Below are 24867 nucleotides of genomic sequence, written 5' to 3' on the forward strand. Positions count from 1 at the left end.
ACCAATTTCATTTGGTCTGGGTATACTGTTTTTTTTTTGAAAGTTTTTGAAAAACGAGAATCAGTGAGAATTTGAAAACTCTTAGAACTACAGTACTCAAACATAGGTGGTTTGACACTGGAATTGATGTTAATCTAACTAAAATTTGCCCAATTAATTCCATTGTCCCTAGTTCCAGATGCGTACCGATGTGGGTTCGATTCCATTAATGTGTATTCTATCAACACTAACTTCTGGAGTATTTGGATATCTTCCTACAGAGGATCTCACCAATTCCATCATTCCAGGGAATGGAGGATTTCCGATCCCTCCGGATACTCTCATTCCGACTGACGGGGATGAAGACAGTGAGTTTTTCAAATTTTTATTCCGACGATACCTGTTCTTGGCCTCATTAACTACAGTAAGCTATTAGTCAGGTTTCTATTGTTCATCATAATTTATTCCACTGACTGATTCAATGTATTTCTCTAATATATCCTAGTTTCAGGCTCTCCAGATGAAGAAACAGATGATACTGATATCTATCGTAAGAAGACGTCAACATTTCGTCGTCGTAATATAAATGCTCCATTTGGTGGGCGTGTCCCCTTTAGTCGAATGGCTTATAAAGCTGGATACGGGTCAAATCGTATCGGTTTCTCTCGAAATACCGTTCCCCAACCACCCCAAATGGGCGGTTTCTATGGTAACGGTGGACCAGAGAGACCATCAAATCCATATGGAACCGTTAATCTCGGAGGAGGTGGATCCCCTTATTCTGGAATTCCCGACGAGTATAACATGCGTCCATCTGCTCCGTATTCTGGATTAATTGGTGGAAGTCGAGCAGGATATTATGGTAGTACTGTAGGAATGAGAAGAGGCGGAGTCACACCTCCAATGAGTTCCAGAAAACCGAAAATGCCACAAACAGAATATCCACGTATGTTGTTGTCTGCTTTAAATCAGTCATAATCACGTTTTCAGCAGATTACGCATCAAATGATCTGATGAACAGTTTCAATGGAGCCACCAATTCAGCAATTCCATCCCTTCGTGAACTTGCCACGTATGCATCTCGTTACGGTCCTGCTTATCTTCGTGAACGATTTGGTGCTCACGAATCTCCAATGGAACGTCTTCCGTACGGGGGAGGTCCACAAGTACCACAACGCGGAGGTGGAATGCCTATTGATTTCAACATGAACATTGCTTCAAATCACTGGAACAAAGGGCCAATGGGAATCATGTCGCGAGATGTTGATTCTTATCAACACGACGATGCGGCAAAAACAAACAAAAAGACAGTGGTGAGTTCTACTACCGGCTCGCCAAACACGAGCACACGGAAACCAAGAAAAGCTAGGAAACCGGTCAAGAAAACGACCAAGGCTTCCAGTAGCAGCACAACAACCACAGTGAAGCCGGTGAAAACTTCAACGAAGAAATCGGTCTAAAAAGCAGACGTTGAGAATGGAAAACTAAAAACTGTACAATTTCAAAATGCCAAATCTTACAAATGCTACTATAAAAATATATATCTACATTATTTACTGAATAAATTCATTCATCAAAAAAAGTGAGGAACAAATTTGTTCTAATGATTCCGAGTATATCTCGAATTACTAGTAACAACAAGAGTGCGATACAAAACCGGTCAATCAATAGGGGAAAGCGAAACAGTAGGTACAAAATGAAAAGGGGAAGCACCAATACAAGGGGAGATTGTACAGTTTAAAATTGCGAATTTTTAAAAAGTACACTGAGGTTGAGAATTGGGATAGGAAGCTCATTCAATGTTGGGGAGGAAAATTATGAGATCTCAAGATATTCTTAAGGAGTGGGGGTGGTTGGAGTGGTTCCATGAGTTGGAGAACCAGCAGTAGCAGTTGATGGAGACGATCCCGCAACTTTTTCTTTAGCTGGAGCCGGTTCCTTGGCTGGGAGGCAGATACGTGGCTTGACAGTCGAAGAAGTGCGAGCAGATGAATCCTTGTGAACTTCGTATCTGAGAATGAATAGATGGAATTCATTTAGGACTACTTCATCAGTTATAACGAGTTTATGCTATTCAACGAGTAATTACCTGAGAATCTCAGTATCCGGAATACCGAGCTTCTGCTTCAAAATCTGGCCAATACGGAGATTGACATCGTCACGAGTGGCATCGCGAGTCCACAGAGAAACTTTGTCCCCCTTTTGACGAACATTGACAACAGCACCACAGACATAATCTCCGAACTCGTCGAATTGCTCTCCGACGATAGCCATCAGCAGCTCCAACCAATAGTGATCAAGCAGTTGTGTTCTTCTCTGAAGCTTCTAGGAATTAATGAGACGGAACCCATTCAAATTAGACTTACTTGCTTATCAACGACAACCAACCAACGTCCTCCTTGTACGTTGTTGACATCTTCCCACATCGGTTTGATTCCTTCTTTGAAGAGATAGTAATCGGATCCCCAGTTCAATCCGCCGGCAGACTGGATGTGATTGTAGAGAGACCAGAAGTCCTCGACAGTATCAAAAAGGGAAACCATCTGCAAAAACAAAACGTAGAAAAGCTTGAAAAAAGGTCTTGAATTACCTTCAAACAATCCTCCCATTCCTTATTACGATCAGCTTTCAAATACCAGAGAGCCCATCGATTCTGGAGAGGGTGTCTGGTCAGAAGCTCTGTCGGGATCGAATTTTCCGACTTCGCATCGCCGCCAGCCGACAATACATTGTTTTCGGCGACCGATGTTGTCATTCTGCTGCAAAACATAATGATCATGTATAAAGATGTGAAAATTTGCACAAAGCAAAATACGAAGATGCAGTAAAAGAATATAGAAATTTCGGCTATTCTACACAATTTTTTTCCAAATTTTGTTCTTCAACTAACTGATTATCTTCTCCATTCGAACATTCACACTTTTGTTATTGAAAACGACTATAATTTCCATAATCTGGTTTGCTTCTGAAGTAACACTTTATCATAAAGTCATTAACAGTTTTCACACTTAATTTTCACAATATCGACAACTTAAACCCCTTTTCTTGGTGAATTTAGTTACTATAATATTAAAAATCGATGATACAGAAAAAAGCAAAGCAGTCGCAGAAAAGACGGCGGCGACAGAGAAAGGCGCGAACCTCGAAATTCAAACACAAGGTTGCACACAGAAAACGAGTGTGACCGTACTTTCTTTCGCTACGAGATATCTTGTTGAGAGAAATGCGCCTCCCTTTGAACAACGTTGAGAATATTTCTTTTGCGGCATATTCAAACACTCTGAATTCCGTCTATTAACTGAAAAGACCTGAATTTTTCAGTAAATATTATTGAAATTAATCTTTAATCTAATCGGTTTCAGGTTTTGTTCAATAAATGCTTGAATTTCGTTCTTAAGTGACTGGTAGTCTGTTTTCCAAGCGATTTTCTCAATTATTCAGGTTCCAATTATTTCAAGGCTGCGAACCTGAAAACAAAAAATAATACAAGTCTTCATTTAGAATTGCAACTCTCTCCATTGTTTACGGCTGGCTCAATTTCTTCAATTTATCCACGAGTGCGTCTCCTTTTTTCTCCATTCTCCGCTGCCGTCGTCGTCAGGAATTCATGAGCCGTCTCGGTGTCTCGTCGGGAGCTCTCATCGGCACACGAGCACACACATAGAGCAGAGCAACAGCAGCAGCCTCCACAACATGCACATATAAATATATCGGGGCCAGCGGGGTGCTGCTACTGCTGCTACTGGGGCGCCTTCTCTACTTCTTTTCCTGATGTCTCACAAACACATCTCTCTCACTTCGCCTTGTTATCCCTGGCCATCGCCCCGTAAAAAGGTGGTCGAATAGTTCTCCGAAACTCAGAGACGCAGCAAGCGTTGCCCTGAGGCGCCATTCATCTAACTGTCTGCGTATCATCAACGGATCTACCGCGACGTCGTCGTCCCTCGTTGACCGACGACTTCTCTTTTTTCTCCACCCCTCTTCGTCCTCCATCTATCCCCTCGCCACATCGATTTTCCCGTTTTGGCGTGGTGAGCAATAGTCTGGGGCCAAGGAGACTTTGTCGTCTTTTTTCGGGGGCGCCGGGCGACCCTCGTTCCCTTCTCTCTGCGTCTCTTTGTCTCTTCCATCTCCTGACCGTCATAATTACCACGTCGTCCACGTAGTCTTCGGGGGTGCCACGCCCACTCCTATTCGGAGCATTTTACCCCTAACAACGTCATTCAGCTCCGCTTTTTCTCTGTTTTGTTGAAAAGTCGACTATTAATAGATGCTCTGTTTGAAAAAGTCAGGAATTGTAAATTAACTGATTTTTGATCTGAAAATGCCTGGGATTCCCCTGAAACCTGATATATTTGCAGAATTTTTAAGTTCTGACACTGATGACACTGTCCCCAGACAATTGCAATTTGGATTTCATACTAGATGGTATTCTAGCTGGATGTTTATACTTTTAACTTTGGGATTTATATGAAGACAATTTGAGCAGGAATTGTTTATTTGTATGTAATTTGGTTTTATCAAAAGACCAATAATGCACGAGGGAAATGTTTATTTACACGAAGAGAAGGGAAAGAAGGAAATTCTAGAGTATGCTAACATTCAAAAGGTGTGTGGGGAATTTGAGTTTACTCGGTTTTTGTCAAACTCTTTTTTATGCTTTTGCACAATATAATGTTTCTTTTCTGGGAATATTTACTGCAAACCAAATCTTCTTGTTTTGAATACAAACTATCCCAAGAGAAGGTCTAGTTGTCAGTTAGCCTTTCGCTTAATCAAAGGTCATTTGTTCGGTTTCATTCTTATTTTAACAGGGACATTTTCACAATTTCCTTATCATTTTAAGCACATTTCGGGTATTTACACAAAGCGTCTTAGTTTGCTTGACCGTTAGGAAACCCTAAATAAAACGGAAAACAGGAAAAGAACACATTCTTTTCACAGATTATCTCACTTTTCTCCTCATTGATGCTCTTTTTATTCTTCAAACGGTGGCATTGAAGGAGGGATCCTCTTGTGCAATACGTTATTGAATTATGCCTGTCAGAGCAGAGTCGACGACACAAGTAGTCGAAGGAGTCGTCGACTCAAAAAGAGAAAAGAAGAAGAAGAAGAAGTGGATCTTCTTTTTTCTTTTTTCGGCTCCGGCTTCTCACTTTTTCTTCATCCTTCTGTCTCAGTTCCCTAAAGATTTTACTGATTTCTTGCCTTGTTTTTTTGTTTTTTTTTGTTGTTAAAAGTTAGCTGACAATCAAGATTTTTGAAATTTTGAAACTTTCATGTTTTTGGAATTAATATCTTCATAAATCCAGCAATCAGTTTCGGTAAAGATAACTTATATTATATAATTTTACTTTACTTTTGTGAATTTATAATAATTTCAGATACTTCTTTATCGAAAACCAAGTTGTATTCAATTGTTTTCAAAGTTCCCCCAACTCCCTCAAAGTCAGCACAAATTCGCTCCAATTATATACGAATTTTTTCCATTTTTTTGTTATTGTTATTCTGTAGACTTGTACGAATTTCTTTGCGAAATAGAATATACTATATAGATGAGGGTTACTGTACTTTCATATCTCAAAATCGACTTACAAAAAAGAAAGAGCAGAGAATTTTTATAAGTTCCAATATTACGGTAGAGACTAATGTCAATTCGTTTTTTGGTGTTTTCACTTATTTCCACTTCAATTGATCAAAGTTTTCACAACATCTTCTTCATTTACCTGGTTTTATGAATTTTCAGAAATTCTGACATTCTCAAAAACAGCTCCATTTCCAATAGAGCATTCAACACCATCTTCATCTATTTTACTCCCAATTTCCCAATCTTCCTCTACTTTTTCTTCCAATTGTAAGCGAAACCAAAAGTGGTGTTTGTCTGTTTGTGTTCTTCTGCCCAAAAAACCGACGAAATTGGTTTTCTTTCCTCTTTCTTTTTCTATGCGTCTCTACATCTTATACACTCTCTTTTCTTGTCTTTTTCAGTTTTCAAATAGATGTACCGCCTCTATTTTTTGATAGCAAACCCATTTTTAGATTCTCATATATTATTCTTTAGTAAGCTCTTGGTAATTTTAGAATTTCCATGAGAAATTGCTTTGTGATCACTGATTTTTCTCGTTTTTTTCTTCGGAGGATAGATAAAATCTTTTTGAAAAATTGAATTAGTTTGTTAACCTTGACTGGGAGACAACGTGACATCATTTGTTCGTCTAATTGGAAACTAAACCGTCTAGAAAGAGGAAACGAGAGTCGTCTTTAAAGAGACAGAAATCAAAGATTCCGTTTTTAGACTGCTCCTTTCGTGGAATACTGTACTTTTTCAAAAAAGCTTTTCGGTTTTTTATAATATTTTGCTGACTTTCTTCCTCAAATCTGTGGGAAAATACTGATAAGATTTATAGTTTTTATAATTGGAAATCTCAATGTTTACAAAACATTTTAGACTTGAATTTAAAGTATTTCGAAATATAGTTTATCGCTTCTAGAGATGACTTACAAAAAAATCAGGATGTGATATCGTATACATTTCTGAAACACTTCGGAATCATCCCATTCTGTTCATAGTTCTGCCGATAATCATTGAATTTTCAATGACTGTTACTCAATCCGTGATCTTCACCTCCCCCAATCATTTTTCTGGAATCGCATGAGAATCTGAGATCTTTCTAGTTCATTTTAAACTTTATAATATAAAAGTTCCGCTACGAAACTTGTAATTATCTGGGATAAAGTTCAGTTATACATCATTTTCAAAGATTCACACCTTTCGTTTGATGCATTCAAACAGAAAAATCAAACTTCATTTGCACATCCTACCTACTTGAGGTGCTATGACAATTCAGACATTTCATCAAAGAATGTCTGGAATGTTATCAGAGAAATCATTTGTTATCATCTATCCATTACATCTGAAACAACACAAAAAAACTTTTTGTGAGTTAGTGAGTGTTTGAGAAGAGACAGAAACTTCGGGAAAGACCACACGTTTAATGTTCTAATAAAACATGGCCCCCTCTCCTCTCACTGCTCTTTTCTTCTTCTCCGTTTCCAACTCTTTTTTCTTCTTTCCACCACTTCCATCCCTTCATCAGTGCCGACACCAGCGTTACGCCTTTTTTCTGTTTCTCCCATTTTTATTTATTTTTTTTTGGAATTTCTTACATTTCTTTTGATTTCTCACTTCTAGTCTGCGACTCTCAAATAATAGATATAGTTGTCGGCAAATCAAAAAAAAAGAAGAAATTATAAGAATCTTGCACATTTTTAATGTCTCTAATGGAAAATATAGAGGAGGTGGAGGAGAGAAGATGCTCTTGTTCTTTTACTTGATGATTCACATCATTTTATACTTTTTCTTCATGGTTCTGCTAGTTTTTCAGATTTTTAAAATGTTGGAAAACATCAAATGCTCCATTGTTGTTTTTTGGTTGGTTTTTGCAATCTTCGGAGACGGAATATATAATCTGAAATAACTATAATTGGCTCACTGATTTTTTTAAATCCTCCAAAATTACATCTACTAACAATTGGAACTCTTCTTCGAACTTGAATTCTATTTTTATTTTTGAAAAGTCTTCTTGATGTGAACTTTCTTTGAACAACTACATCTAACAGACAAGATGTCTACAATATCCCTTTTTCTAGTTTTCAAAAACTCTTTCGATCAGAACTGAAAAGGGTACTACAAATTAACGGATTCTCTTCGTGATTTCTTGACATTTCATGTCTGATGGAACTTATTTGACAATCATTTCGATTCTGCAAAATTTTTATATTTTTTGAAGTCTCGAAATTACTTTAAATCTTTGTTCATGCTGTTCCACTCCCTTCTTTATATGCTTGTGATTCACACTGATCATTGACCTCGATCTAAATTTCTTTTCTCAAGAACTTTTATTGTTTTCCTAGTTTCGATAGGTCTGATTCACCTTTCAAGACGGCCAATGATTGAAATAATCTCATAAAATTAGCATTTTCTTACTTTCGCTTCTTTTCTTCCGCTACCGTACTACAATTTCAATGTCTTGCTTTGGTCCTTGTTCTCTTCATTTTCTGTACGATCTAGGTGCTAGGATCGACTCAAATTCTTTGTTTTCAGAGTAGTTCGTTCACACAAAAGCGATGTCCAATCATAGCTTAGAAACCCCCAAAAAAGTCAATTTCCATTTGACCTACACTCCCGATATTTCTACTATTAACCCCTATCTGTCTTCCCGTTAGAACCCTTGATTTCCCCCCTTCTTCTTCCTCATTTCCTCTCTCTTTTCTCCTCCTTCTGCTCCCATTTTTCGCTCCAATGAAGCTTTTTTCTTCTTCATCTGCTCCATTTTCGGGGCGGGAAGAAGGAGAGCTCCCTCCTTTTTCCCTTTTTTCTTCTAGCTCCCCTTCGGTTTTCCTTCTTCTTCCATCCCGCTTAATTATTCAGTCACACTAATGGGAGGAGGACGAAGAAGAAGAAAAAAGAAGAGGAGGGAGGCCATGCCTCAAGTAGTAATGCACCCAATTCTTAGCTTTTTTGCCTTTTCTTCTCCTTCTTCGTATTCCGCCTATTTTGGCAAAAAAAGGGAGGAGCATGAGAAAAACGGGTGGTTTCTTTATGTCTTGCTGGAACTCTTGATCTTGATATCCATCTGTGTGTCGGTACGTCACAACTCGACCGATCCAGGACCTTTTTTGAAAGATAGAGCTGAATTATGTTGGTATATCTAGATATCTTGATTATTCACGTATCCCCAACTCTCAGGTATCGCTTGCATTGATCTCTACGTACCCGAATATTTGATAAAATCATCCATGACTCTTTTTCCTGTCTGTCTGTCAGTCTGTTTGTCCAATTCTCAAATATATTTTCCCCCAAAACTCCCATTATTTTTTTTTCTTCTCCAATAATAAACATGACATTTCCGGGACACTTCTTCACCCACTTTCTACCTTTTCTACTCTACTTTTTGTAACATATTCAGTCAAGACCTTTTGTTTTCTCTTATTTTATAGCTCCCAACCACTTACTGAGACAACTTTCTTTTTCGGAGTATACTCAATACTATAGAAAATAATAGATGTTTCTCTATTGACACCTTCAAGGTCTGATTGTTTTGAAATCTTTTTAATTATCTTTATTCCAATAATTTCCTCATCAGCCGTTTCCCTCGGTGTTCCCATTCCAATTTCCTTTCTATTCCTCCTCGTTCTGCCTATCAATTCCCTTTTTTGCTATCATCTGACTATCAGTCGGCACATACATGCATACACACACAGGCCCCAATACATACACAGGCATACTGCCTATTTCGTTATCAATCAATCTGCATAACTAGATCACTTCTCTATTTCGCTCCCTCCTTTCTTCTTTTCATGCCTTCCCCGCACACTGTCGATACTCGGGCTTTTTGCAGTTTTTGGGACATTTTTTCAGCTTTGAATTGAGTTGAGAAAACCTAGAAGGTCCTTGAGTCATTATTCATTATGTTCTGAAATATTAAACTTGTTTTTTTATTAGTTTTATCATTATTTGAAAATAAGCATTCTATTTTTTTTGAATTCAACATCCTCTCTCTGTATTTTGTCCCAATTCTTCAAGAACTGCAAACCTACCGTAACCTATTCACGCTCTTTTATTGCCTCTCTGTCTTTTTTAACTCTTAAAATTTTATGTATATAAAGCTAACCTCCAATGTTTCATAGCTTCCGTTTCCGCTTTTCCTCCTCGTTCGGAGGCTGTTTCCAACTTTTTGCCAGTTTATGATAGTTGTTCAAAGCCTTTTTTGACCTCTTTTCTTTTTATGACTACAGTTGCTCACCGACTCCTAAATTTGTTTTCTGCATTTCATTTCATTTCAAAAAACGTCAGAAATCTGTACCTGTTCTCTTCATTTCTGTTCCTATTGACTTTTTGGCTTTTCGGTTGTTCCCTCGACTTCTTGTTCAGCTTTTCCTTCTTTTTCTTCTTATTTTATTTATTTTTTTCTCAGAAAATTTTCGTCTAAAACTAGAAGAGAAAACATTTGTTTTGCTCTTTCAGTTTTAATTCAAAATGACAGATTTCTCCGTTTTTCCCTCCAATTTGTACTCCCAAATTGAACGATAATTATAGGTAACAAAAACATGTGAGAGAAAGAAAGAGAGTTGGAAAAAGCTTTTAGTTGGAAAGTTTTGCAGCTTTTTCTCAATGAAATCATGCAGTTTTGCTCATTTTTTTCTCTCACAAAAGATTCGTTTGATTTGCCTTTAGATATATATCTCTGGATGTCCAAAGTTTCAATTGTGCTGTCTCTGTTCTCTTTTCACAATTCTCAAAATTTTCTCAAATATATCAAAATTCACCAAGATTAAACTAATAATCTCAGTGCCCCATCTGATCCATTTTTCCGTTTTTTTTTGTTCAAATTCCTTTTTCTATCTATTTCTCTTCCCATCTCTTTATATCTCTTCTCCTCCTCTATCCAACATTTTTTGCTCCAATATTTCAACGTGATCCCCAATATCCCATTGTGTGTGTGATTTCCGATTTCTTTCTCATGTCTGCGTCTTGTTTTTTGACACTTTTTGTTGAAAAAAACGTCAATGTTTGAAAATTCGGGAAATTCCTTTCTTTTTTAGCCGAAAACTTTGAACTTCAGTGTTGCCAAAGAGTGCTTCCAAATTGAGTAGACTGCAGATTTTTCAACAGTTTTCAACAGGAATACCTGGCTGAAAAGTAGTTTAAAAACAGAAAAGTGAAACATTTCCACTCTTCATCCTCAAAAAAAACTTAATTTTTCTTGATTCTCAATCTTTTTCTCTTCCATTTCGAAATTCGATAGCTCCTTCTTTCCTCCTCCCCCGTGTTTTTTCCATTTCCGTAGACGTCATCGTCTCCGAAAAAGCCAGTGCAAATTTCATGTTTCTTTGAATTTCTTTCTGTCTGTTTTTGTCTGTTTATCCGGATGTCAGCTACAGAATATCTCAACTTTTGCTCTATTTACTCTTTCCTTATGTTCTACTCTCTTTCTAACTTCTCTAATAATTTCAGCCAAACCCTTCCCCCTCCCCCCATCTACAACAATTGGCTCATTCTATTCTCTTCTTCTTCACGTCTTCAATCCACCACTACCATCAAATCATCATAACGGAGGAATTCCACGTAGCCAGGAGAGACGACGGCGCAACGTCGTCTGTCTTCTTCTATTCTTCTGAATCAGAAGAATAGAAATTTCCCTATTATTCTGGGGGAATAATATTCAGTGATGGCGAAGGAGTTTCAGTTCAATTGGAAACCCAATATACCCACTTCACTTCTACAAGGCGCGTGTTTTGATCGATATGATGATGTGAGTTTTCATTTAAAATTGCAAAAGAGATGCTGAAAAATCATCTGAGAACTGTAAATTATAATTCAAAAGCACGGACACACTGGAATGTCATTTCATTGATTTTCCTTTTTTCTATGAGATGATGCAATTGTTTTTCAACATGTCGGAAAAGGCAAAAACTGATAAGAACAAGGAAAAACTCATAAAAGTCGAAATTCTAGATTTTGTTACCACGAGTAGGGAAGAATTGAGAAAAATGGGTTGAGAACATATGAAGATGTTTCTGATCTGTTCTTATTTTTTCAAACTTGCTTTTCGGGTTTATCCAACAAAATCCTAACAGTCCAATGAATTTTAACAAATATGTAGTTGTATTTAATCTGAAGACGCGCCTGAGTCACGCCAGATACTACAGTTTTCTCATCATTTTCCAACTCATCTCCTCCGATTCTGAAACAAACTTTCAACATTTTCCAGAAACCTCTTTCTCTTTTCTTTAAGAACATAATCCCATTTTTTCATTTCTCTAGTTTTGATAAGGTCTTCCAAAAGAAAGAGTATTAGAGTCAGGGAGTATACTCCTGATTTTTCTACTTTTTCGTACTGATAAGAGGAAGAAAAGAGAAGAATAGAAGCAGAGATAGAATGAGAATTATTGATTAAACCACTGATGATTGCTTCCATTTTGTTGTTATCAAAAACTGAAAAAGGGGAGCAAGGAACACGTGACTAGAACTAGAAACTGTTTGAAATTTCTAGAACAAAAAGATCAAAATAGGAAAAGCGAGAATGAGATAGGGACTGAAACACGAAAACTGATCTCGCAATCGGATACCTTACATTTTATCATGCTGAAATAAATGGAAGTCATAGTTGTTGATTTTTGTTTTTTGAAGAAACCCTACAGATAAGCGTTCATTTGAAGAAGAAAAAAACTAAACAAAAATCAAAACGTCATCTAGGGGATAAATCTAATTGCATCATCACATCATCATCACCTCAAAACTGAAAAAAGTATATAAATCCGGAAATAAAAAAAGAAACAAAATGGGATGACGTGGATTCGAAACAGCGTTTTAGAATGAAGCGAGAAATAAAGATTCGCGGAAAGAAAAAGGGGATCCAATATCCAAATTTAATGACACAATTTTTAGGAAAGCACGTGTCTGGAACTGAACGCCCAAGTCCGAGTAGACGAATACGGTTTCTTTTTCTATTGGTTAGTAGAAGGAAAAGATGCAGTTGTACTCGATATGGGACAAATATGGGAAGCCCGACCCGGTGGGTTACCCAAAGATGGACGAATTATGTTTGAATTGGAACAACGGGGAGCAAGTGAAACGATAGCAGAAAGGACAATATGGATGACACATGGACAGGATCTAGTCAATGTTCAGTCGTTTTTTCTAGTTGCTGAAAGTGTTGAAATGGCGAAAATGTGGAAGACGGGGATGAACGAAATTCTGAAAACTTCAAGAATTCGACATGTCTGTCCCACGACGCAGCTGTTAAAATAGTGAGTATTTCAACTGAAAAATATTTGAAATATTTCATTCTTTCAGCTGGAAATGGCTCACTTTGAATGTAAACGAACGACGGAAAATTCCAATCAAAGTGATAATCAAGACATTTTCATCGGGAAAACCGGAGAAAATGGTCCAGAAATGTTTGAATGATTTAGGCCTTGGCGGAGACAAGGTACGCCATTTCTCTCAAATTTCAGAAATTGAATAATTACCTGAATAGATGCCTGTTGTGCTGTGCTCTGAACTCTTTCTATCCTTTTTAATCTCATTTTCCGCCCATTCTATCCAAATGAAAGTATTAAAATGTTTTCAGTGCACGGCATAGCATGTTTCTATTCTTATTCATATCGTTCGTTCATGTGTATTATTAGTGATTGATTTTGAAGTACGGAACAGGACATCCGGACATACATACATCCCTTTTAGTTTATAATCGTGAACGGTCAATCCAAACTTTCGTATGCCATTCGGTCGGTATATCTATATTTATTTCTGTAAATTTATTTGTGTGGTGTTTGTCTTTTTTGCATCTCCTCTATATATTCAGTATACTCCGGTTCGTGTCATCAATCGATCGATGGGAAAAAAGTTTCGAAATTTCTACAAATGCAGTCGAGGAAGGAAACGAAAGGTTTGAGATGTTGTAATATTGTTGTGGGAATGAATGCTCTTTCTGTAGCTTGCATGAACTATTTTCGAAACTTGATCTAATAATTGGCGGGGGTTTTCTGAGGTTAACACATATCTAAACTAGTTTGAAGATCATATCTAACACATAGTTAATAAGTTGTTTTTGAAACAATGTCTCATTTTTCAGGAGCGAGAAGAGCTAGATGTAGAAATTTTGACATTCGAGAAGTTTCTGAGGTTATATAACAAGATTTGTCCAAGGACAGAAGTTCAAGAACTTTTCGTTAAATTGTGAGTTTCAGCCATTTTGATAAGCAGAAGTGATTACCAATGAACTATTTTCAGATCTGGTCAAAAGGAATATTTAACAAAAGATCGACTGATAAACTTTCTGAATGAAGAGCAGCGAGATCCTCGATTAAATGAAATTCTTTTTCCATTTTTTGATCCCCCACGTACCGGTCAACTAATTGCCAAATATGAAATAGATAATAACTACATTGAAAACGGAAAAATGTCTGGAGATGCGTTTCTTCGATTTCTGATGTCTGATGAAAATCCACCAGTATTCTTAGATCGAATTGAAATGTATATGGATATGGATCAACCGTTATGTCACTATTATATCAATAGTTCACATAATACGTACCTGACGGGAAGACAATACGGTGGAAAATCATCATCTGAAATCTATCGACAAGTATTGTTAAGTGGATGTAGATGTATCGAATTAGATTGTTGGGATGGAACTGGAGAAAATAAAGGAGAACCAATCATCACTCATGGAAAGGCAATGTGTACTGACGTCTTTTTTAAGGTGAGTCAATTCTTCATTTTGAAAAAATAACATATTCTGAAACAAGATCATTTTCAGGACGTCCTTGTTCAAATCCGTGATACTGCCTTCGCTCGATCTGACTTCCCCGTGATACTTTCATTCGAAAATCATTGTTCTAAATCGAATCAACTGAAAATGGCCAAGTACTGCATGGATATCTTCGGTGACATGCTGTTATCAAAACCATTTGACGATGCACCGGTCAGTAATTCCATTCCAGAAACTTTCAAATAATAGTTGTTTTCAGCTGGAACCAGGGGTATCACTACCATCCCCAAACCGACTACGAAAAAAGATTCTGATAAAGAATAAACGGCTGAAAACGGATATTGAAAGGCATCAATTAGATCAATTTCTGAGAGAAGGAAAATTAGATGAAGAAGATGAATTGAATGAAACACCAGAAGTTGTGGGAGAGGATTCAGTATCGCCTCGTGAGTTCTAACTACTTTTTGTTTTGAAACGAATTTTGAACTTGTTTGGGAGGTTATAAAGCTTAATAACTTTAAAAAGTCTCCCAAAAAGTTCAAATTTTGTGTTTGGTTCTGTTGCGATTTCAGATTTCACTATCTCTATTTGTTCAATCTATCCAACTTTATTTTCAAACAAATGAATTAAATAGGAGAAAAATCAGCCAAAAAGAATAGAATTTTGAATGTAAAACACATACAATTGGCCTCAACTAACAAAACAACTTGCTTCAAAACATTTAATTTTTTCATCAAAAATTGAAATAATTGGACACAACTGTGTTCAAACTTTTTGGAAAATAAAACTAAATACATTTTCCAAACAAACCTGTACTATCCACCTATTTTTGCTTTTTTTGACATGATTCTGTGATTATTTGATTTCGAAACTAATTGTGATCGCTTCACTTTGATTCGCTTTTCAACCTGCTACCCGCTATTAACATATCACCGCTTTTTCACCGTTTATACACCCTAATATCGTTATATTATTAACCCCTTATCAAACCATTTAGAATCGAAACGTACCTTCATTTTCTCTTCTAACTAACAAAAATCACCATATTTTGTGTTGTTTATGGATTCGGAAATACCATATTTCTGACTCCGAAGCAAGACGAAACTGAATTCACAAATCTTTCCCAATGTCATTTATATTTCCACTCTTCCCAAATATATCCATTATCCAAAACAGGAAGCGGTGGAAGCGGTGGAACTGGTGCAGCAGAAGACGTCGCTATGGATGACGACACATCAGATGATGACGATGATCCATCTGTCCAAACCTCCCTGAATGTAATGCGTACCGTTCCAACCGTTAGTACAACATCAAATAATGGATCAAATCGTTCGGCAAGAAGTTCATTGGAGACTCCATCACCTTCTGGTGGTGGTTTAATGGTTCCCGATAGAGCATCCTCCACAGCTACATCCATCAAAAATGCAGTGTTGGCGAGATCTCCGAATTTCTCTTCGCTCAGACAGAAACTGTCTTTTAAGAGGAGACAATCGCCATTAGGTAGGGATATATGATCCGAAAAGTGAACCCAATAGAGTTGAGTTGCATGAAAAACCGACACGCTGCACCCCCACCAAATTGCCTATGCTTTCCGTTTTCCACTAACCTTCGCCTATTTCTGTTGCCAATTGTGTTCGTTTCGGTTTACTGTGAACAAAAATAAACAACAAATAAAGGGGGACAAGTAGAAATGACAAAGAGAATACATCAAAATTTAGTTTTTAGAAAGTAGACTAATGAGTTATAAAACCTCGAAACATTTATAAGCTTACAAAATTTGGATTTTAAAGTTATTATATTAACATAGGAATCGCCTTGTTATCTCTTATACTTTAACCAAGTTTTGAGACTTATAGGTATCATTTTACTAACGTGAGTATTCATATCTTGCTACATATATAAGATTAGAAAAATAACTTCAGTTAAAAAAAAGAGAAGGTTTTGATAAGTTAGAAATCACAAAAATACTAGATAGAGATGACACGAGATATATTATTGCCCGCCAGACAGGTGTTGTCATTTTGAGAGAATGACCGAGTTGCTTGAAAAGAAAACGGCACGATAGCAGTGTATGTGAACCGTGAGTTACGGTGCTCCATGAGTGATGATGGCTCTTGTAACGTCAAAATAACACGGTGAGATGAAAACGAGAGTCTAACCAAAATGAATTTTGGTCTCTTGCCAAAGAAATTGTCTTGTCGGGAATGTGGCTCCGGACATTGAGTCATTGTAAAAAAAAGCGCATCCATTATGTACTTCTATTGTGTCTTTTTTAATCAACTCTGTCATTATTTCTATATGTAACTCTATCTGGGTCTCGTCACGAAAAACAATGAACTACAGTAATCCTGTCACTTCTCCCTTTCTCTCTACATATCTATACTCTCTCTCTCCTCTCTGCCCCCATCACTGTCTCTGTCGTTTTTGCAGCAGGCGATCAACGTGCTCATCCCGAAGTTGAACAACCTATCAGTTCCTCATCCCCAGCCACACCTTCCATTTGTGGACCCCCTCCATGTGCCACATCATCAGCTTCCACGTCTTCTATAACTATCACGACGACCGGATGCTCAACGTCTTCTGGATCCGGATCAAAACCTAATCAAGGTGGTGAGAATTGGTGTCCTTTTTCCTAAAAATTTATATCAAAATTCGGTGTTTTTCTCTTCCCGGTAGCTTCTATATTTCTTACCCACAGAACAGTATCTCGCTTATTTTTCTCCTTTCCTTTCTACTTTCTCTTACATTTTCATTATGGGCTTGGTGTGCCGCCGCAGCTTTTTTACACAATCAGATTTATGAGATTGATTCGTTTCTTAGCTTTTATTTTGCAAACGATTATGGGTGTTTGAAGAGTGGAACAACTGAAAATAGGAAAAAAATAGAAGACAAATGTATTGAGATACACTCAGTGTACGTACCGGAGCATGAGAACCGACATCCTCACAGGGATCCAAGCAGCCGGAAACATATAAAACTATTTAGATATTACGAGTTACTGAAGAAGTTTGCCAATAATGAAGGGATTCAGACGCTTAAAATTCAATTTTTCAAAAACGAGAAATTCAGAAATAACTCTAACATTTTCAGGTGAGATCCCAGTGAAAGAAACAGATGAAGCACATCCAGAACTGAAGCAGAATTTCATTGCTAAAAATTTGAAAGGATTTGGATTCTCGAAGAAACAAGTGAGTTCTATTTTCATATTTTCTTTTCTAATTTTCAGCGAATATTTAGAATTAATCTCTCAAATCTTGTCATTTTTTTCCATCTTGCATAGTGATTCATTTGAAAGCAACTCTATTGTTAACCATGAAAGAGGTTATCAATGGAGCACGTTTACATCATTGCCTTAATTCAAAAACACATCTACAAATCTTTGAAAGTTGCTTGAGTTTGAAGTGTTTTTCTCTAATCTGTCCATTCATTTTTATTTTCAAACCTATTGTAATATTTGTCAGAATCTCTATTAGATTTTCTATGTTCTCTTGATTTCTTTTTCTGATTTTATTCATTTCTTTTGTCCTGATTTTTATGATTTTTGTACATACTACTAACTATCACAAAAGTAGTACAGTAGTCTTTCTTTTCAGCAGGTTTTAGGAAAAAAGATATCGAAGAAAAATATTTGAAACAATATTTTGAAAGAAACGATTAGTAGTGTTTTGATATACGTTTAAAATGGAAAGTTTCAGAGTTTTGTTAACTTCAAAAGCTCCAGGTTATTCAATTTAAACTGTTAGAGATTATGTTTGCCAAAATTCAATACTTGAGAACCAGAAAAATAAGATAACTATGCCAAAGCTTTACTAATCGGGCCCATTGAAAAAGAGTAATTCGATCATTGTTTTAACAAATTCAACCCGAAAAACACAGCCCGATTCAACCTCATCCACCACATTGCTAATCGCATCACCAACACCATCATCATCTTCAATGGCCCCTTTTCTAACGAATTCATCGTCTACAACCTCAAACAATACAATAACTTTAAATTCGCCTCAAATAATGGAAAGGTCTCGAAGCGAAAAACGATCGTTTCGACAGAAAAAAGGCGTTTTTGGAGATGAATTGCACTCGGATTCGGCAGCATTAATCGATTTTATGAGGACAGCATCGAGTCGTAAGAAGAAGGTTCGGGAAGAAAATGAATGAAATTTGATAGGGAAAAATGAAATAAAGTAGTAGGTAGATCACTTTAGTAAAAGCATGAAAGGAATGGGAAGAAGGAATGAACGTAGTTTGGAAAGTCACTTATGAGTTAATCGATATGGTAGAAAGATTTTAAGTTTTTGAATTGGATTGATTTTTGATATGTTCTTGATATTCAGTATTTACTAACACTTATCTTTTTCATTTCTATTCATCATCTGAAAAGAGACACTTAATTCTCACACGTTTTTAAAACACATGCTTAATACAGACAGACATGAGGATACTAGTTCTTAATTGTTTTGAAAATAGGTATTTAGAACAATAAAAATTCAAGAAAAATTCTCAAAAAGCCCCTATATGTCCACTCTGTGCAAGACAACCCCTCACACACAAACTACCACTACACGATATCTTCTACCGTATACCTACAGTATCTCTTCTACAATTCTTCCTGTTGTTCTCTTTTTCTCTCTAACCTCTCTCTTATCCTACTCTCTCTCTCTCTCCTTTTGGCACGGTTTTGTTCTGCTCTGCATGTCCTAGACAAATGTTGCTTTAATTTAATGTTTCATTGCTTTATCTCACACAAATGTTCTTGTTTCCTCTCAAATTCCATTTTTTTTTTCGTCTAATTTCTAATCAATTTTTCCAGTTTTTCTCCTCACCTTTCCTTTTTATACCTCCCCGGTCCATTAATTCTAACCCCTTTTTCCGGAAGTCTACGCTTTTTCAATTCTTTTTTTCTTTTAAATGTCTGTAATTCTGTGTAATTCCTCCTTCCGAAATGGCTGCACTAATCCACTGAAAACTCAGTTATTGAATGAACTCCGGTAATAATGCAAACCTGCTCCAATGTAACTTAAAATAAATATTTTAAGTGCTACCGGGCGCATTTGCATCTTTCCGAAATCTTCAATAACTAAGTAGCGTAACCGAATTCTTTATATGTGTCATGTCAATTCACACCAAACGTTTTCCCTGTAACTCCATTTTCCAAATTACAAAAATTATTTCGCAAAACATTTTAATAAGGAAAAAAAGTAGTTTCTGAAATATCTGAAAATGTTCTTTGTTTCCAAAAAATGAAGAATATTTTCAGACATTTGCTTACCGTGTGGTTTTTATTAGTTTAAAGTAAATCCAAAAACTTCACCTTTTTATACAATTTTTTGAATTACATTATCCTTTAGAAAGCTTTATTTTTTATTTTTTTAAAGCTTTAGTTCTAAATCAAGGGAATTCATTCAAAGCATGTTCTGAATCAATCAGTAAAATGAGTATTTTCAGCCTGTACTGACAAAAGAAGAAGAAGAAAGGATATTTGCTGAATATCATTATACTGGTGCAACAACAAATATTCATCCATTATTATCTTCTTTAGTCAATTATACTCATCCTGTCAAGTTTTCGGGTTTCGATGTGGCAGAAGGTAAGATTTAACCCGGAGAATCTGCTTCAATTTTCATAGTTTCACTCTGAAAATGTTTCGTAATTTCAGCTAATAATCTGCATTTCCACATGTCCTCGTTCTCTGAATCCACTGGCCTCGGTTATTTGAAACAATCTGCTCCTGAATTCGTCAACTACAACAAACGTCAACCATCTCGAATCTATCCTAAAGGAGCACGTGTCGATTCTTCCAACTTTCTACCTCAAATCTTCTGGAATGCCGGTTGCCAAATGGTGTCACTTAATTTTCAAACTCCTGATGTTTATATGCAATTGAATATGGGAAAATTTGAATACAATGGAGGCTCTGGATACTTGTTGAAACCGGATTTTCTGAGAAGACCAGATAGAACATTCGATCCGTTTTCGGAGAGTCCTGTGGACGGAGTTATTGCGGCTCATTGCAGTGTTAGGGTCATTTCCGGTGAGAATATTTCTAATTTCTCGAATAATTTTCTAATTTTTCTTTCTCCAGGTCAATTTCTATCAGATCGGAAAATTGGAACGTATGTAGAAGTTGAAATGTACGGACTGCCAACTGATACAATCAGAAAAGAACACAAGACTAAAGTGATTCCTGGAAACGGTTTGAATCCAGTTTACAATGAGGATCCATTCGTTTTTCGAAAAGTAGTTCTTCCCGAATTGGCTGTTCTTCGGTTCGCTGTTTATGATGAAAATGGAAAACAATTAGGTCAACGAATTCTTCCATTGGATGGTCTACAAGCAGGATATCGACACATTTCATTGAGATCTGACACGAATCAAAGCTTCATTTTATCACCTGTACTGTTTGTGCAAATTGTGATAAAAACATATGTTCCAGATGAGCTGAGTGGTAAGTGATGAAGTGATGTAACAGATAATGAATTGATATGTTACAGGTCTTGTCGACGCTCTTGCCGATCCACGAGCATTCCTCTCGGAACAAAAGAAACGACAAGAAGCACTGGCTCATATGGGAGTGGATGATAGTGATATTCCAGATGTAAGTCCTTTTTTCTGAAATATCAATACGACAAATGTCAATTGACAGGTTCCTAACACCAAGAACACGGCTCTTCGGAATATGAAACAACCGCCTCGACAAAATGGTTCATCAGCTGATCTCCTCTCAAATAATTCTCAGCCTGGGACTGCAAGAAGTGATCAAATCAACTCAATGATGACGTCGGTTTCCATTCGTTCACCGAATGAACAACCGGCGCCAGTTGCAGTTGATAAGTTCAAGGTAAGTGATATTAGAATCTGAAAAAGAAAAGACTGGTTAGAAAAATGACTGGCCAGAGGACTGTGGGAATTTTACAAATAAAACACATGAAAACTAATAGCAGTTCTAAAAAAGACAATGAATTTGTAAAGGCCTTGGCAAATCTAACACGAACATTCACTCGAAAAGCGACATCTGCTCCACCTCCGAAAATTGGAATCGGTCATCCACCAGCGGGTTCTACAAAGCCTTCGACATCTGTTGGGGCTCCCGAGAGGCTTCAGGTTCAAAAATACCCATATAGAAATATCCCCTTTTTCTCAAATTGAAACTGCCCTGCAACTCCAAAAAATGAATGAAATAAAATCCCTGTTTCTTTACTTCCAGTACAATACCAGTCTACCAACATAGTTCTTTTCAATGCGCATCCTCCCAACCTAGTAGGTCCAAGCAGAACAATCTTTATCATTTCCAGGTCGATCCAATCGAAGTTGACGATTTGAGACGTGATAAAGCGTTTGCAAAGTTGCTGAAGAAATTTCAAAAAGATTTGGATGATTTGAGGAAGAAACATCAGAAGCAGAGGGATAGCATTCAGAAGCAACAGGTTAATTTTTTGGGAAAGGTCTCCGGAATTTCTCACAGTTAGATAATTGTTAGAAAGCCCGTCAAATCTGAATTGAAGATGAGGAAACGCATTCAGAAGTTTATAGAACTTTGAATATTTATTACTCGACAGAATATCTCAAATCGGACTTTCTTGTAGCTGTATCATCTTCTAATCAGATTTGGGCTACCCACGTATCATTACAATTTAGATGCTAAATCCCATAAATTGCTTTATTTTTTCTTACCCAACACATTAATGATCATTTTAGTTGTTTCACTTTTAATCAATCCAACTCTCCGTTCAAAAACCCATTTTTCCTTTGTCAGCTTTTGGCAGAATTTTATTGGATTAGATAGAAAAACAGCTAGATTTCTTCTCGTTTTCTTCTTTTTTCTCTCTCTAATATTCTTAATCTCATCATTTAGCCGGCGCGCCGCCGTAATTCGTCTATAGCGTGGATCGTAAGTTTATCGTGTTGATTCGAAATGAAAATTTATTTTCTCAACAAAAAAACTGTGATGAAAATTTTGGGATGAATTGAGGAAATCAACTCTTCCCAAATTTTCTTTCACAGTTTCTCGTTCCCGATATTTGAATAACAAAACCATGAAAACTGAAATTCTGTGTCGCCTGAAACTCTACTACCTGGAATCCCAGCCCTGTCTCCTAATGTTCTCTTTTCAATCTTGGGCCCCAACAACCTTTTTTGGAACTATCTTCACTTCTTTGGTTAATCTGCTTGAAAATTGGTTCAGAAAATCTCGAAAACCTGTCTACAGATCATTTTCCGCTTACTTTCAGTTTCATTTCCACTGTTTTTTCTCATTTCCTCATGATTTTTGTCTTATTCTATTGTCCGTCCAATGTCCTGAATATCCAGATGTCCACTGCTTTGTGTGCTATTGCTAACCGAAAAATCAATCAATAATTTAAAAAAAAACAACCGTTGCCAATGTCCCTCTAACTCAGTTGCAGTCGATTTTTTCAGCTTACACAACAGTTTTGACCTTTTTGAATCACCCCTGAATTGAAAGGATTTGAGTTAGTTGGTTTCTGGAATCCATATCGATTACTCAGATGCCAATCAACTCTCCTTAACCCATGTATCCTTCTCTAAATACAAATTGTGACAGTTGCATTTTTAATGTTTCTATTCATCGGATAACCCTTAAATCTTCCAGCAAACCAACGTGGATAAGCTCATCACAAATAACCGACGTTCCACGAAGAAAGAAAAAGGATCCAGAAGATCACTCACTGCATCTGTATCATCTGGATGTGGAAGCACTTCTGGAACTGTTCCAGTTGGAGTTTGTATTCCATCTGGAGCAAGTGGAAGTGGTTCTGGTGCTCCGTCCACTCCAGGCGCTGGTAATTCCGATGGAACTGGTTCCCCAGCTACCACTGGAAGTCCAGTACCGCAGGATTTGATTAACAATGATAGGGTAAGTGTAACTGAGATACGAGACTTTGTTGATAAATAATTATGACTGTTTGTTAGTGTTATCTCAGTTAAAAACTGCTAGTTTTCACAGGTCCGATCCCTTGTCAACACTCAAACTGGCGAATGGTCTGCAATGGTTCGAAGACACGATGAAGAGGAATTTGAGCTGAAAAAAGGACAGCTCAAAGAGCAATTCGACTTGTTGAAGTAAGCATTAGACTTGAATTGAGTCCGTAAACGGAGATAAATATTTCAGAAAACTAATGTCCGAGGCGCAGAAAAACCAAATGCAAGCACTGAAACTTCGCCTAGAAGCAGAGGGAAAAGACCTGAAACAGACGCAGACGAGAAAGAATATGGAAGATCAGAAGACAATCACTTTGGTAAAAAAAAGCTTCATGGATATTCTCATACAATTATTGAGTTTTCAGGACAAAGGAATCAAGACCAAAACAGAACGAGATCGACGAGTGAAAGAGCAGAATGAAAAGAATCTGAAGATGTTTGTCGAGGAGAGAAAGAGATTGGCTATGAAGTAGGTTCAAGTTTTAAGATTTGTTTTGACGGGAATGCTGAATTTGGATCAGAATAACAATCTATCATTTTCAGAGCTCAAAAGCACGAAGAACAACTAACAAAACGTCATTTGGACCAACTTGAACAACTTGAAAAAGATTTTCAAAAAGCATTGGAAGTAGAAGTTGGCAATTATAAAGAAGAACAATTGGCTGCCCAACCCACTTCTGTTGTCTGAATTCTCCCCCGGTTCCCCCAAAAATTCCTGGTATTTTTGTACATTCCATCAGTTTTTAGTTATAGTTTATTTGACTTCAAAACACGTGTGATGTAGGCAAAACTTTAAAAAACGATTCGACTATCCTCATTTTTTACAATAGAGCAGACTTGCATTATTACCGTTGTCTTTTAGAAATTAGAAATCTGTTTTGTACGGAGTGATTCTTAATTTCAAACTACCAGCGTCTAGATCCCATTATTACAAACAAAAACAAACGAAATGCTTAATTATCGATTGATTTCCATCACCCATCCAACAAAATTCCACAATCCCGATTTCCATCATTTCCATCCGACAACCAACCCGATTTGATTCATTCCTTTCTTCCGATTTTCTTGGGTAATTATTTTTATTGATTTATTTTTTTAAACAATTATTCCTAGTGGTACTTTTTTCATTTTTACAAAAGATTTTACATTTTTTGTCACATTTTCCAAACTTTTGCCACTATCCCTTCGTGTCCTTTTCCTCCCCGATTCTGGTATTTTTTATTTTTTGCTGTTGTTTAATATAAGAGAAGTTTTAATGAATTTTTACCAAATCTACATACTTAAAAAGTGCACACTTCTTAAATTAGTGTCTACTAAAGAGTGATGGTATCCAAGAAACAAATCGAACCCACTGAGTATCAGCATTTTTATCGGATGTTTCAATACAGTTATCATAAAAGCAAAACTTGGAAAACAGCTTTTTCAAAAGTTCAGCGCTTGAACAAGGGAACCCAGCTGGTTCTGCTATGAGTCAACCTTTCAGAACTTGTTTTAATTAATTTGGTATTGTAATTTTAATAATTTATTATGCATTCTGTCATCGGGAGAAAAAAAAGAAGATTATAAGACTGTTTCATGAAAAATATTCTGAACAATAGTTTATGGATCAGAAACAAAGAAAGCATGCAATGAACAGAATTTTGAAATACTACATTTTCCACAAAAATGTATTATT

The 24867-nt window shown here is 36.6% G+C and overlaps 3 protein-coding genes across 3 annotated transcripts; 2 read left to right on the forward strand and 1 right to left on the reverse strand.

The window, feature by feature from the left end:
• Positions 1–178: 178 nt before the first annotated feature.
• On the forward strand, positions 179–1439 carry GCK72_019134 (uncharacterized protein; the record flags this gene model as incomplete). The annotated part of the gene is made up of 3 exons (XM_003115198.2): positions 179–347; positions 491–925; positions 970–1439. 3 exons carry the CDS (start codon positions 179–181, stop codon positions 1437–1439), a joined length of 1074 nt encoding a protein of 357 aa, XP_003115246.2.
• Positions 1440–1815: 376 nt separating this feature from the next.
• Positions 1816–2734, reverse strand: GCK72_019135 (uncharacterized protein; the record flags this gene model as incomplete). The annotated part of the gene is made up of 4 exons (XM_053732891.1): positions 1816–1990; positions 2069–2295; positions 2346–2522; positions 2570–2734. The coding sequence occupies 4 exons, from the start codon at positions 2732–2734 to the stop codon at positions 1816–1818; spliced, it is 744 nt and encodes a 247-aa protein (XP_053581804.1).
• An 8476-nt stretch (positions 2735–11210) lies between these two features.
• On the forward strand, positions 11211–23880 carry GCK72_019136 (uncharacterized protein; the record flags this gene model as incomplete). The annotated part of the gene is made up of 23 exons (XM_053732892.1): positions 11211–11294; positions 12431–12792; positions 12839–12974; positions 13350–13433; positions 13620–13723; positions 13778–14249; positions 14307–14471; positions 14518–14704; positions 15435–15758; positions 16689–16865; positions 17349–17446; positions 19701–19842; positions 19912–20286; positions 20338–20700; positions 20747–20850; positions 20899–21093; positions 21225–21356; positions 21548–21679; positions 22864–23127; positions 23218–23333; positions 23383–23509; positions 23558–23661; positions 23736–23880. The coding sequence occupies 23 exons, from the start codon at positions 11211–11213 to the stop codon at positions 23878–23880; spliced, it is 4392 nt and encodes a 1463-aa protein (XP_053581805.1).
• Between the last annotated feature and the right edge of the window lie 987 nt (positions 23881–24867).

This window comes from Caenorhabditis remanei, chromosome V (assembly GCF_010183535.1).
Source record: "Caenorhabditis remanei strain PX506 chromosome V, whole genome shotgun sequence".
Lineage (NCBI taxonomy): Eukaryota > Metazoa > Nematoda > Chromadorea > Rhabditida > Rhabditidae > Caenorhabditis > Caenorhabditis remanei.